The sequence below is a fragment of the Primulina tabacum genome, chromosome 8 (assembly GCF_025594145.1).
Source record: "Primulina tabacum isolate GXHZ01 chromosome 8, ASM2559414v2, whole genome shotgun sequence".
Classification (NCBI taxonomy): Eukaryota; Viridiplantae; Streptophyta; class Magnoliopsida; order Lamiales; family Gesneriaceae; genus Primulina; species Primulina tabacum.
In genome coordinates this window covers 1,898,307-1,913,403 of record NC_134557.1, presented here as the reverse complement: position 1 = coordinate 1,913,403, position 15,097 = coordinate 1,898,307, and the positions used below count along the sequence as shown (strand labels likewise).

At 31.4% G+C, this 15,097-nt stretch overlaps 2 protein-coding genes across 5 annotated transcripts; both read left to right on the top strand.

The window, feature by feature from the left end:
* The first annotated feature begins 753 nt into the window (after nucleotides 1-753).
* LOC142552809 (ras-related protein Rab7-like) lies at nucleotides 754-4,581 on the top strand. 4 transcript variants are annotated; one of them, XM_075662649.1, is made up of 7 exons: nucleotides 764-953; nucleotides 1,073-1,174; nucleotides 1,291-1,390; nucleotides 1,502-1,648; nucleotides 1,808-1,888; nucleotides 2,109-2,254; nucleotides 3,890-4,498. In XM_075662649.1, exons 1-7 carry the CDS (start codon nucleotides 901-903, stop codon nucleotides 3,951-3,953), a joined length of 693 nt encoding a protein of 230 aa, XP_075518764.1. In that variant the 5' UTR covers nucleotides 764-900; the 3' UTR covers nucleotides 3,954-4,498. The 4 variants fall into 4 exon arrangements, with proteins under 4 accessions (XP_075518766.1, XP_075518764.1, XP_075518767.1 ...); XM_075662650.1 differs by having other exon boundaries at nucleotides 768-953; nucleotides 1,073-1,099; nucleotides 3,890-4,494; XM_075662651.1 differs by lacking the exon at nucleotides 1,808-1,888 and having other exon boundaries at nucleotides 754-953; nucleotides 3,890-4,581.
* A 665-nt stretch (nucleotides 4,582-5,246) lies between these two features.
* LOC142552808 (putative ATP synthase 24 kDa subunit, mitochondrial) lies at nucleotides 5,247-9,253 on the top strand. The gene is given in 8 exon segments (XM_075662648.1): nucleotides 5,247-5,429; nucleotides 5,569-5,671; nucleotides 6,899-7,043; nucleotides 7,493-7,544; nucleotides 7,546-7,604; nucleotides 8,412-8,558; nucleotides 8,764-8,886; nucleotides 9,025-9,253. Coding segments are annotated over 8 exon segments (735 nt in total). The 5' UTR covers nucleotides 5,247-5,387; the 3' UTR covers nucleotides 9,089-9,253.
* Nucleotides 9,254-15,097: the final 5,844 nt, after the last annotated feature.

Sequence of the window (15,097 nt, the reverse complement as noted above, 5' to 3'; positions counted from 1 at the left end):
CTATGTGAATCAAAGACATTTCTCTTTGGCCCCAATCTTCTCCGGATGAAAGAGTTTCAATTTTGTTTGATTGAGAAAAAAACTCAGTTTCAATTAAAGCCTCGTGTTATTAAATTGGATATTAGAAATGTAAAATCCTTGAATTGAAGTTGTTTATTCTGCATGCTAAATTTAAGTTAAAGACAGACCTTTATACTTTTACGATATGATTTTTCAAACAGAGTATATATATATATTAATATTTGTTATTGAGGTTTCCTAAGATCATCTCTAGAACTGCACCAAAATGGTGTAAGATTTGTAATATAAATAAATTAATTCTTTTAATTAAGAATAGAAGGGTATTTTTGATCGTAGTAAGCTGTTTTTCTTTTATTACATAATATAACACAGTTACCATAACTATCTAATTTGTGTTATTTTCATATTAATGGTTTGCATATTTTTTTTAAAAAAAATTAGAAATTGTATAAAAAATTAAGTAACTATTTTATAGATTTTTAAAAAATTAAAGGGTGGATAAAAATAACAATTAAAATTGCACAAACACTGAAACCGTCTTACGAGTGAATTTTGTGAGACAAATCTATGATAGTTCATAAAAAATATTATTTTTACGGTGGACGTGTTAACCTGATATCATAAATTCAGTTCCGTGAAATCGTACGAGAATTGTTATAAAATTGATAATAAATAACCATTGACGAATGTTAGATAAAAAAATTTATGAATTTTATCCGACTGTCGTTGGAATATTAAAATGAAAAATTCCGAGAGAGATCTAAATTGGCGCCCCTTTCTCCATGCTCTTTCCCTTCTTCACAATTCTCACTTCTTTTTTCTTTCAAAAATCCATTTTAGGGAAAACATAAATTAGGAAAACTCGCCTTAATCAAGAAAATGTCCATGCGTAGGCGCACGTTGCTCAAAGTCATCGTCCTCGGGGACAGCGGGTATTTTTTCCTTATTTTTTGATGCCATTTTGCGCACACGCACACATATTTTTTTGATATTATGGTTTTTAGGTTTTTGTTCTTTTATTATTTTTCCTAATTTTGTTTATCTTGTCCAGGGTAGGCAAAACCTCGTTGATGAACCAGTATCTTAGTGTGTTTTGTTTCGTTTACTCTTTGATCTGGATAGTTTCGTCTTCGTATGTTTATTTGCAGTTTTTGTACGTAACTTATGTGTACAAGATTGGAAGTTGGATGATTTCGGTTTCTACAGTGTTTATACCTATTGTTTGTGCGTGTTGTTGTATCATGATAATTCTTTGACTGATTAAAATAGATACGTGCACAAGAAATTCAGTCAGCAGTACAAAGCGACAATTGGGGCTGATTTTGTCACCAAGGAACTTCAGATAGACGATCGACCCGTCACTCTGCAAGTGGGTTTCATATTAGTGTCTGGGTATTGTGTTCGAAGGTTTTTGTTGAAAATTTTAAATGTCGAAATTCGTGTTTGCTTTCAAGGAATGTAAGTGGATTTGGGTTGGCAGATTTGGGACACTGCTGGCCAGGAGAGATTTCAAAGTCTCGGAGTTGCGTTTTATAGAGGGGCCGATTGTTGTGTTCTTGTGTATGATGTGAACGTGATGAGGTCCTTTGATACGCTGGACAATTGGTATGAAGAATTTCTTAAGCAGGTTGGTGGCTTCTTTGTCTTACCTCTATATAACTCCCAATTTCAATACGTTTTCAGTATTACTCGTGTACCTATGTATTCTCGTTGATTGTGATGTCGCAAAGTGAGAAAAATGGACATTAGTTTGTAGTGAATTAATAAATTTGGGTTTATGGTGCAGGCTAATCCGGCTAACCCAAGGACATTTCCATTTATATTACTCGGAAACAAGATTGATATAGATGGTGGTAATAGCAGAGTGGTAAGTTGGGGAAAATTTGGAGATCGGCTCTCCCTCGAAGTGTGTTCTATTTTTTGAAAAAAACAACCTTTCTTATATATATATTTTTAGTTTTAAGAAGGTCATAAATATAAAAGAAATATGTTTAAAGGTTAGATTTCAGTCTATTCCATGGTAAGTTCAGTTGTGCTTCTAAAATTCCATTATTATTGTTTATTGGCTCTAATTTGGTTAAATACAGGTTTCAGAGAAGAAAGTCAAGGAATGGTGTGCATCAAAAGGTAACATACCTTACTTTGAGACATCAGCTAAGGAGGATTACGATGTCGATACCGCATTCTCGAGTATTGCAAAAACTGCGCTAGCGATTGAGAAGGATCAGGACAAGTAAGTGAAACTTAAATACTCTATTTGTCATCACATTTGAACGCTGAATCACCTCACTCTATTTTCTATATATACATGTGTAGAGCACTGGCAATCAATTTTCGGGTTTAATTTTATCCTTATCAAACCGATGTATAATTGATTAGCATTGACCAAAATGTCTGACAAAAATTTAATTCATTTTTGGAATGTGTTCCATTCGTCTAAAATTACTCATATTTAACATTCTTTGCTGCCCAAATAAAAATGAGACCCTTGTTCACCAGGAAAAAAAATCCAAGTGCTTATGAAATCCATGGTAGTGCACGGTATGTGTTGGGGTGTTGTTTTTGGTGGCAATATATTGGTTTTATCTATGTATTTTTATTTTTGTATGCTGTCAAATTTTTAAATGGTAGTCAGATGTATAATTTTAATGGGATCTTAGTAAATCCATTTCGGATCTAGATCCAAACCATTTAAAGTGGGATTCTGCTTCCAACACCAAATTCGATCCAACCGTGAATCAGATTATCTCCACCAATTTTTTGTAGACATTGTTTTCCTCCTGCTACTTTTAGCTCATGTAGATGTATTAACTCGTCAATATAAACTGAGGGAGAAGAAAAACTTAGTTTCCTTACGTTTGTTTGGTTGGTTTCAACCAGTGCATCATTTATTTCGTAGCAATAGAAGGTATTCATAAATGGCAGAAACTACCACAACTATCAGTGAGAGAAAAATCAAGATATCATTATTTTGTGTTATTAATTTTTCCAGTAGTTAATTGTAACTATTAATGTCTACTTTTTACCAAGGCAAAAAACTTACGTACAATATTGTAGAACAACAAACTACTAACATGCTTGATAGCTATTTATTATGAGCCGTAGGAGTGCGAGCGACTTTTCTCCGTGGTTGATGTCGTGATAATAACATGGTATCATTAAAATGAGTGTCAAATCCAAGTAACATATTTATGGTATGTTTGTTCCCTATGGTGATTATTTCCTGTGGTGAAAAATGGCAAGTGACAATACATTGAAAGATCCATCTAAGGCTGACAAAAAAAAGTTCCAAAGCTTTGTTCATACCCTGTTTCGATTGAGCTTTGGGCTAGCCTGATTCTGTTGAGCCATTGTTTAAGAATTTTACTATCTCCATTGAAGCTTTGCAGAATTTCAATGTGAGAGGATGTTGTAGGGTTTTAAGATGTGGAAATTGTGTATTTGATTAATGCATGTGGGGTTCCGAGATTTGTGGAATTTGTTTAGATATAGATCTGTGTCCTTCCATCTACGTATGAGTGGGGTTTTAGATTGCTCGTTGCTCCAAGGATTTTGTATGAACATTTCTTCCTCTCCAAACTTCAGGTAACCCAAACAAGTTATTCGGGTGGAATATTTCTGCACGAGACCTGACCCTAAGTAATGCAAAGATATCGGGTTTTAAGTAACCCGATATGACATTGGCTAATTTTGAACAAGAACTACCAGATGTTTTCCTATATTTTCAATTTACCTGAGATTTGTTTAATTATCCCATCCCTGTCTCTCTAAATAATTTGTTGTTCTCTTACATTTAATTTACCTAACTTCTACAAGTTCATCTAAGCAACGTTGCTCCCTTTTTGCCTTTTAAATTTTCTACACACAGATACTTTCATGGCATAACAGAAGCTGTTTCTGAGACAGAGCAACGTGGTGGTTGTGCCTGCTGATGCAGATATACCACTTGATGAACTCATCGTTAATTTTGTCCTTATGTAAGTCTTTTCCCTGAGGCTGACACTTCATAGCTATTATTTCTATTAGACATGTACATTTCTTTGAAGTTTGTGACGTCCCTTTTCATTAGAACCACTAATCATGCTCATTTTAATCCGATTCAAACTGATTGTAATCTTGTTTTCACACTCTTCTTTCAAGGTTTGAACATCTTATGTTTCCTTGTCCCTAAATGTTGTGGAGTTGAGCTTTCACTTGCGAAGTTGATATCTTAGCTGAGTTCCTTGTTTGTATGCCACGATCTTATCATCTTTTAAATCTACATTGATTGCTGGGAAATTTTAAATGCATTGGACATTCTTCTATGGGGATGTGGATTGCAAGCATAGGAATACGAACAATTTGTGTCTTCTCAATAGCTTCTGATTTGGTTGGAGATATATTTGAAATTATCTAACCCAATTTAAACTCGAATATAATTTTTTTATTATCCAAATACTATCTTATTATAGTCGTCATAGCTTGTCGTTAAGTTGGAACTCAAAATTTATCCAAATGTGCTTGTTGGATATATACATAAATTCGGGGGTTAATGTCCTCTTTTGTGTCAAATTTATCAATATTATATGATATAGAAACGATTTTACGCTGTCAAAAATTTATTGCTTTTACAATGCAATTTTATATTATATATTTGAAGTTTTCCAGTGTTATTCAACGAAAATGGTACCGGTTTCACAGGGCCCAACAAGTGTTTCTGCCCATTAAATAATTCAACTTCTATTTATAAAGGTTCCACATTTACTCGATAATTCCAGAAAATCAAGTTTGCTTTTTCTTCTGACCTCTTATTTCTATGTATTCTTCTCATTCCTACTAATTTATATAATTCGTTGAAGAATACATGACTTTTACAACAAAATAATACTAAGTGTGACAAGCACTGTGGCAATAGGCAGTATACGTCGAGAGTTTAGATACTTTTCAAATGATTTTCAACATTTAATATCATTATTATGTCGAAATCAGGACTTAGAATTATTTCCAATATTGTTAAAATATTATAAAATGAATTAAATTAATGATTCGTGATTAAATCTTAAAAAAATATAAGCAACGAACTGTTTGAATTTGATCGTAACGATATTGCCCGGCCCGGACTGGACCGGACCGCTTGCACCATATCTGCTAATCAACAAGAACACACATATATATAAAGCCCGGACATCCGTGGCCCATAAAGAGCAGGCGTTGCACATTGATACGACGACAGTTTTTCAGTTTTTTTTTTTTTTTTTTAAAAAAACAATTCTGTATTTTTATTTTCGTTCCTCCCTTTCCATGAAATCATAGGACGAAGAAATTTAACTAGGTCAGTGGAAAACCCCAAAGACTGAAACTCGGGCATTTGCTCTTTCCAACCCGAAATGGCTTTCTCCACTCGCCTCCTCTTCAGATCTATTCGCCAGGTTTCGTTTTTATTGTTTTTTTCTGAATTCATAGATCTATTTATATAATGAGCAAAAATTTCATTAAATTATTGCGTTTGCTTTTGATTATTGCTGTATTACAGATATGTGTGAATTGGATTTTTAATTTTTTTCCCAGGTGTATAGTGGACAAAGTTTTCTTGTACGATCGGAGTATGCTATTCCTGCTCGTGGCCTTGCGAAAGGAGCTGGCTCGAATCCCCCCGCATTAAAGGGTGATGGTGAGTTCTAAATCTATTTTTTCCACTGTTATTACTGTTGATGTTAGGTTTTTCCTTGTGGAATCGTTGATTTTTCTTGTCAGTAATTGTGTTTAAAATTTAGTCTGTGACATTGAATAAATGTGTATCAAAATTTTCATAATTTTTGTAGGAAAGAGGCTGAGGAAATCGAATAAGTTGCATTTTGAAGTTCTCTGCTAAAAAAATAGCTCAGCAATTTTAACTCCATCGTTCTTCTCTTTTGAGTTTCTCATATTAACCGTGATCTGTATTGTCTGATGTCATTCAAAACTAGTAGGGGACTGAATTTGGGCTTCTAGTGGTGATTGGATGAGGGATGTTCAAAAATCTTGTGCAGCTTTTGGATTCCCCTTGTCTCTTTAATTTTATCATACAGTGTCTAGGTTTCATTTCATACAAATTGTCTAATGTCATGCAAAACAAGTAGGGGACTGAATTTGGGCTTCGAGTGGTGATTGGATAAGGGATGTTCAAATTCTGGTGCAGCGTTTTGATTCCCTTTGTCTCTTTAATTTATTTTACAGTGTCTAGGTTTCATTTCATACAATATTATCCTGCTGAAAACATGTATATTTCAGTTAATTTCACTTTTTGTATTATTTGGTAGAGAATTCAATGTTTGATACGAACCATGTTTGATATTCAATCATACAGAAGATAATTACTTTGGAATTCACACTCCATTTGTTTAATGAAAACTTAAATAAGTAGTTGCATCAATACCGCTGGTGGAAGGGGCTGGTGGAAGGGAAAGAGACAGCAGAGATCAGCATGGAGTGAATTTGGATGTTCTGAACGAAGATTTGTTACGGAAAAATGAGTTAGTTATCAGTGGTGCTGATACGGAGTGTTGTCTGTTCAATCATGAATGCATTTAGCAAAATTTTCTCTTGATTTTGTTTTTAGTATTATCTGAGGGTATATTTTTGTTGCTGGTTTCCGAGCATCATTTCTTAACTTCAGGTGTTACATTAATAGCAGCATAGATGTATGTTTCCTCGTGCTTCTTGAAAACTTTGCTTTGTTGGTTGGTCGTGGTAGGTTTTCAAGTTTTTTTCTTTTAATTGTTGTCTGAGATGAATTGTTTTTCAATAAGTATATTTTAGTGAATGTGATATTTAAGGTTTTCTGACTCAGAATGTTAAAGCTTTTTGATGTTTTTAAATTTAAACTATGAGCTGCTTACTGTCGCACATTTTTATGAAGAAATGTTGAAGGGCATTTTTCTTGAGGTTAAGAAGAAATTCGATACAGCCATAGGGATTCTTCGAAAAGAGAAGATTACTATAGATCCTGATGATCCAGCTGCAGTGGCTGATTATGCCAAGGTTATGAAGACTGTTAGGGAAAAGTAAGATGATGTTACTGTTATTTTATCGAATCTTGACTGTAATGCCATTTTTAAATCTCCTTCCCTCTTGTCTGACTCATACAAATAAACCATACTGTTCAACATAAAAACTTAATTACAATAATTGATTTTTCTTTCCATGGTGACCGAGGGTTGGGTCGTAGTTTACCTTCTATCCTTGGGTATATTCTTATTGTAGACCCGAGTTATTTTCACCATTCTATTGAAATTATTTTTCGCTAATTGTTCGATGAAGTATTACAAGATTAAAACGTTATAGAAACAAATATCTGGTTACCATGTATAAATCTATTCTCTATATATGGCATTTCTCTTGTGTTTGTAAAATACTCCTTGTTCTATCCTCTAGTAAAAATTTGTTGGGCATCCTGATGATGTTTGATTTATTCCTAGTCTTCATTTGTTCTCTGGTGTGATTTATCCTGCAGGGCTGATCTTTTTTCTGAGTCACAGAGGATCAAATACACCATTGAAACACGGGACACAATGTATCCCTGATGCTCGATCCTATTTGCTGGCATTGAAGGACATAAGAGTCAAGTATGTTCTTGCATTAAACCTTTGATTATATTTTCTTCATGGAGTTTATTTTTCTGTTTGACGTTTGTCTTTTTTTTTTTTCTTTTCTGTGGTCCATGTTTATCTCCCGGAAATGAACAAAATACCCAAATTTTAGATTTCCTAGGCTGAAGTCATGTGATTATATTAAGCTTGTTGCCGAAAAATATAGCTATTCGTTGTTGATGTCTGAATTTTCTAAACGAAATTTTGACGTGACAGCTTAATATGATTTTTGCTGTTCTTTAGAACCCTTCGTACGAATTATAACCACACTCTTTCATCTAATCTTGATGACAATCCCAAAACTTACTATTTTTAACCAAACCACTTGAACATGCTTCGGCTCTAATCCTCGAAGATTCTAAATCTGATTTGGCTATATCTGAACCTATTCTACCGAATTTTGTTATTTGAATTTTAGCGGTCGAGAAAAAATAGTGTTGCATCTCCTAAGGTTGCGAAACTAATTAAATTTAATTATTCACTAATTATATTTCAAAAACTAAGAATATTTCATTTTCTATTTTAATTTATAGAAATCAGGTAGTTTAAATAAGATGAATTAAGTTGAGGTATATTCCTCACGTTAAAACTCGAGGACTTTTAGGTTCCACGTGACTCCTGTTTCAGTTTGAGTTTCTATTTCCTGTTACTGGAACTGAGATGTAACATATCAATTTGGGTTCCGGTTTTTTTAATGTGGTTCTGGTTTTATTTTATGTTTGGAAAGGAGCCATAATCAGGTCTACTTTCGTTTGTTGTTCATTTTATAATAATCTTTTGCAGGCGTGGCCTTGTTGATGAACTGGGTGCAGAAGCTATGATGATGGATGCACTGGACAAAGTTGAGAAAGAACTGAAGAAGCCCCTTATGAGAAATGACAAGAAGGGAATGGCCCTCCTTGCGGCAGAATTTGATAAGATCAACCAAAAGTAAGTGTAAGAATTAAAATTCAAAATTCTTCAAATATGTAAATATGAAAGTTACAGAAAATCTGAGGGACGATGGTCTGGAATGTTTGGTTGGCCTTTGTTGTTTAAGATCTGGCACTGTGTTTGGCCGGCAGCAAGTATAGTACAACTTTCTAGTCTTACGTGCATGATATAATGATTTTACTCATGAACGTCGATAACGAAGGCTTGGCATCCGTAAAGAAGAGTTACCCAAATACGAGGAACAGTTGGAACAGAAACTTGCTAAAGCTCAGCTGGAAGAACTGAAGAAGGACGCTATTGAGGCCATGGAAACTCAAAAGAAGCGGTATCCTCTAATTCAAATTCTTTTCTCTTTATGAAGATTTAGAGAGTTATTTATTTGCAAATTGCATGTCAAGCTTCTGGAAATTTAGTTTTTACTTTTGTTCGCCCAAACCTTTTTTTTGACACCAAACTCTTACAGGGAAGAATTCAAGGATGAGGAAGTGCCCGATGCAAAATCGTTGGACATACGAAATTTTCTTTAGAACTGAAATATTTTTCTATCTTGTTTGCTTTTTTGTTATGCATTCTGTTTCTCTGGAAATCTCCTAGGTTTGGGAGGCGATATTATTCTGTTGACGAAGTAAAGAGTAAACTAGAACCTTTTCGAATAATATAATAATAGCATGTCGAAATTTACTCGACTTACAGATCGAAACTTGGTCATCCGTTGAGCACCTTTCCTTTAACGTTTGTTCTCTCTTGAAACAGGCATCAAATATGCTGTGTACTTAGTGTAATATATACTCCATCGTCTCGTACCCTCGTACATAGGTACGAGATATCTTGTTTGCGTGTTCTGTTTGGTGTCTGGACTCCCACGCACCCACCTCTACCCATTGTTGGTCGTTTAATCTCTTTAATGAAGATTGCTATAATAATATATTATTATTATTATTATTATTATTATTATTATTATTCACACTATAAAAACTGTTGTGGTGTTGCGATAGCACAACTCTAATTCTTTCCAAGTTTATCCCAGTATCGTATTTGTTATGTACATTGTGCTTCCTTGACAATGTAATTTGATTATTTATACGTTAAAATTTTTAATTCTTTCCTCATCTATTGCCTTACGGCTTATGTATTTACTTTCTTTCTGTACGTATTCACGTTTCCTTGTCCTTCTATAATTATTTTTTTATTTTTTATGTAAAAATTTTAATAATAAACTAAAACTATTACAAATAATAAGATAATAATGAAAAAATAAAAATGGCATTAATAATAGGTAAAAACTTGTGTGAGGCGGTCTCACGGGTCGTATTTTGTGAAATGGATCTTTTATTTGTGTTATTCATGAAAAAATATTACTTTTTATGCTAAGAGTATTATTTTTTATTGTGAATATCGGTAGAGTTGATCCGTCTCACAGATAAAGATTCGTGAGATCGTCTCAAAAGAGACCTACTCTTAATAATAATATATCAACGACGAGTAAACAAATTTCTATTAAATAGTAATAACAGACTCCACAGATTTAACTTAATATCTATCTTATTTCACTAAATTCATGTTTAATATTAAATAAATTAAAATAAAAATCATGGGAACTCTCGAAATGTAAATCACATACCAAATATATAATTGTAGGATAGGGTGGGCAAAAGCTTTATCCTAATTAGTTCCTTCCACCGATGCACCTTAATAGCATCTCTACTTTTGAATAAGAAATGTTGATATGGAATGTTTATAACTTGTTGGCCTTTTGCGAGTGCTTAAGCACAGTACGTCACAACTAAATTTGTTGAAATGAGTTGGTTATATCGGATTAGTTTGTCCACCATATAAAATAGATATATCGAATTTATAATTTATCAACTCGTCTATTACACATAAAATTTATTAAGTCTGTCATCAGCTTAATATGTGGATTGAGTTAAAAAACCAGATCAGGCCATCCCGATAGCCATTTTTGACATCTCTAGTTTCAGCCTCCACGTGCGTGAAGAAAATCGAATTATATACTTATACATTTGAAATATGAGTTTTATCCATCCAAATTAAATATATTTTCCATATTACAGAAATCGAATAAGTTTCTTAACATATTTTTTTTTTAGTTGGGATAAGATAATGTGATAATTGTATCTCGAACATAAGATTTCGTTAAAAAAAATGATCTTGATGTCAGATGAGCTACAAGTTATCGACTATAATTTTAATATTATGTCAGTCACATGCGACTCAAAACTCGGAATAAGGTGCTCTAAAAAATATGTATATTTTGAAATGGGAAATTGAAAAAAAAATAAAGAAAGAATCTAAATATATGTAGACAATAAACTCGCCCACCCTACATAAATAAATCACATTCTTGAAATGTCAAAACATAGGTAAGGTATATTAAAGATGCAAATTGGTGTCACCTTCTAATTATACACAATTCCAATCTGTATATATTTTTTGAGCTGGCATTGGTCCAATTTTTAGCAATCTACATTTTAAATCGGGATGTGTATTATTGGTAAATGATTAGTCTTAATTATGTATTATTGGTAAATGATTAGTCTTAATTATAATTCCATCTTATGTATGTCATCGTTAAAGCTTAAATTAATATTTATTTTGTGAAATCATGATATTATTAAATTGTAAAAAAAAGTATTTTGTTAGGAGACAATTATGTCATATCAACTTAATCTTCGTTGATGCACAGGACAATAAATATAAAATGTAAATAAGTCTAAGCAAAATATATAAAAAAAAAAAAAAACTTAATCTTCATTGATGCACAGGATAATAAAATATAAATGTAAAATATTTTTTTTATATAATGAAAACGAGAAAATTTATAATCTGATCCATGCAGTAACATTATTTTCACCTTGAATTGATATTTTTTACATCTTAATTTTTGTCAAACAATACTTAATCTTCATCATTGTCTTTATGGAACAGGGACACAAAGCGAGATCTGTTCCAAATTCCAATAATGGATGATCAGTAGGGACGTCAACCTATACACGCGAAAACATTTTAATTTTTTCATTAATTTTTTTTAATTTTTTTATTTTACTTTTTTTTTTTAAATATAAACTCTATCTCGTAGATACAGAATTACACTTTGCAATTTTTTTCTTTAAAATTGTAGTATGTAGTTTTTAAATTTCACAAAAAAAAAAAAAAAAAACATTTTGCATTAAGCACAAGGTCATAACCCCAAATTCGAGGTTCCAATCTTAACACCATTAGTTCCGGGTCAATTGAAAGATGAAATCCGAGAAAATGGATTGGTTTTGGACATGATAAATTTTCATTTCGTGCTTATACTGCTAATTGATTTAACAAAAGGATAGTTGGTGAATTATGTAAATACGAAGACAAATAAACATGAGTTTGATTTCATTTAACAATATTTTCTTGATTGAAACTCCTCACATAATGCTTTTTTAGTGATTTATTTGATTGATATGATTTATATGATATTCGACAGTTTATCTGAATACAGCAAAAAGATAGGGGTGACGATTTTTCTTAAAAAAAAAAAAAACTAAAGCTTGAAATAAAATTATATAAATCAAGTTATTTAAATATTATATATATTTATAAATATAAATCAATTAAGTTTCATAATTAACATCTTTCTATTTTTATTCTTAGAACCAGTATTTTCAAAGCGGCCTGATCGGTCGGTTCAATCGGTTCGACTGATAACAAGTTACGGATTCGATTCACGCAACTTAAAAAAATTGTTATATAATATATTTATATATAGAAAGAGTTGATACTAAAATTACAAAAAGTGAAAATGAAAATATAAGGCTTATTATTTAATTCGAGTACGTACGATATGATATTGTGATACAAAACAAATTTATTAAATTAGTCACGAATCATTGAATTTATCGAGCTAATTTTGTCTTCATGTGCATTCGACCTTTGAGTAATATTCTCTAATTATATATTAGATGGAAACTAAAAAATATTTAATTTCTAGAGTCACTAATTAATAACCTTTACTTATGATATCATTAACAAAATATATTCATAATGTTTTCTGAAAGCAACGTTGCGTACGTACGTAGTCTTCGTAAACATTTAATTAATAAATCTTTTACAATTAACAACTAATTATAATAATTAAAATCCCATTCACATGCAATCTATACGTAAACAATATCGATAAAAATAAAATCATATATATCCCAGAAATCGGACGAGCCATCAACGACCACTTGTCGTAATCGCGTGGGATGAGGTTCACTATAAAATCACAATGGCACACACATAGACAAGAAGGAAAATATCAGTTTAATTAATCAAACTGCATTATATATATACCTGAGAATTAATGAGCTGAGACACAACAAAGGTTGCAGAGATATTCAAGAAAACAAACTTCAAAGGTATGTTTTTCAACTTTTTATTATCTGTAGTAAAATTTTAATTCTTTGAGTTGAAAAAAAAAAAAGACAAAAACTTGTGTGAGATGGTCTCACGGGTTGTATTTGTGAGACGAATCTCTTATTTGGATCATCCATGAAAAAATATTACTTTTTATGCTAAAAGTATTATTTTTTATTGTGAATATCACATGTCTCACAGATAAAAATTCGTGAGACCGTATCACAAAAAACCTAGCTATTCAAAAAAAAAAAAAAAAGCATACATTGGTACGTGTGTGTGTGTGTCATCAGAGTTCTCACAGTGTTTAGATCCACGTACGTATTACGGGTTTGTTTTTATTTGTTTGTTTTTTAAGTAATATGCATGATATGAAATATTTTACAAACTATATCATAAAGAGAGCCTCAAATTCAATGCCATTTTATTAAAATAAAATATATTTCTCCTTAGCTAAGTTTTGATACATAAATTTAAAATCGAAACATTTAGCACGAAATCTTGAGCAACAAGCTTGTCTATTATGACAAGGCCAACTCAATTCGAGTTAATTTTAAACAGAATTCCATGTGGAACAAATATGAAATATCCAACATGTCACGTGGTCAAATAGAAAGTTCCCATAAGCCATAAATATATTTCTTTAATATATAATATGCTCCACATAACTTCTTCCATGCTTGCATTCATTGCATAATAAAGGCTGAAAAAACTTTGTATTAAAAGGGATAAAATTATTTAATTCCAAAGGTATAAAAGTCGGTGGTTCCACCATTGCTGATAAAGAATTCTCGGGATTGATTGGCAAATTTTTTTTATTGTATAAATAAATTCAGTATCTAAGAAAAGTTTCATTTCAAGAGAAAGGCAATAAAAGTGGAAATGATTTATTGGAATCGTTAAATTCTTCGTTTAATATACAAAAAAAAAAAATGGTTCCGAGTTCTTTTATATTTTTTGAAGACTATAAAATATTTCATACTCACATTTTTGTTCTCCGAATTTATTAACTTTATGTCTTTATCCAAATTTAGTTAGTGGGTATAATTTGTTCAATGATGCATCTAAAATAAATGTTTTTTTTTTTTTCAAAAAAATAATATTATTATATTGTAAATAATATTGTATCCCATTTCAAGGGTGGACTTGGATGTCATAATTGAGGGGCCATTAGGGAGTTTTTATATATCGAAAATAGGAAAGTATTTAAGTTGGTGACATCATGAATCGTCCGAGGAAGCAGAAAGGGATGGGGCTTGTTTGGCTTCGGTGCTTTTCTCGAATTTCTTTTAGTGGAAAATAACGTAATTCAGACAAATTTATTATCATTATTCGAACCACACGTTAACAACTTGGACTACTATTGATAGGCCAAGTCAATAAATATTAAATCCACTTACTAATGCACATCGAAATCATACCGAATTAAATAATAAATTCATATGCTAAAATTCACACATATATATTATTTAATTAGACACGAAGGAGTGATAAATATAATAGAAAAATTTAGATAATATGTCATCATATTATTAATTTTTCATGGTATCAACATTAGTTATGTTATAAACAATTTATAATTAATTGTTTAGAAAAATTTTGGTAAATTAAATCAAAAGACATATATGGTATATGACTTGGTCAGTACAGTTTACATGATAGTGTTTTTTTTACAAATTATTATGTTATCATGATAGTTTATCTCGATTCTCGTATATATCGAAAACATATAAAAGTGCGCGTATACACACACACACATATATATACTAGCGGCTGAGGCACACGCGTTGTGTGTAACATAGTATTAGATATTTGAAATATTGTTCAATCAATTTATAGAATGAATATTGGACATTTGTAATTTGATATGAATATTATAATTAGTTGTGTATGACAAAAAATCTATTTTTCTATTAAACTTAATTACAATAAAAAAATATAATAGTATTATGGTAGAAAAACAAAGGTTTTTTGCGTTAAAAATACTAACAGTAAGGTTTTTTAAAATTGAGAAGTTTTCAAATGTGTTGGTACGGTCAGAACTTTCATTTTTGGGGAATATTTCAGACATAGGATTGACGTGATTGGAATTATTATATGTACTGTTGAAGAGGGAGGTAAAAAAGAAAGATATTTTGGTGCCT

Bases quoted from the DNA above. Each gene is read 5' to 3' on its own strand.
- LOC142552809 (XM_075662649.1), top strand. From the start codon at position 901: ATGTCCATGCGTAGGCGCACGTTGCTCAAAGTCATCGTCCTCGGGGAC. The intron at 1,649-1,807 runs GTTGGTGGCTTC...TTTATGGTGCAG, and splicing joins ATGAAGAATTTCTTAAGCAG to GCTAATCCGGCTAACCCAAG. The intron at 1,889-2,108 runs GTAAGTTGGGGA...GGTTAAATACAG, and splicing joins ATGGTGGTAATAGCAGAGTG to GTTTCAGAGAAGAAAGTCAA.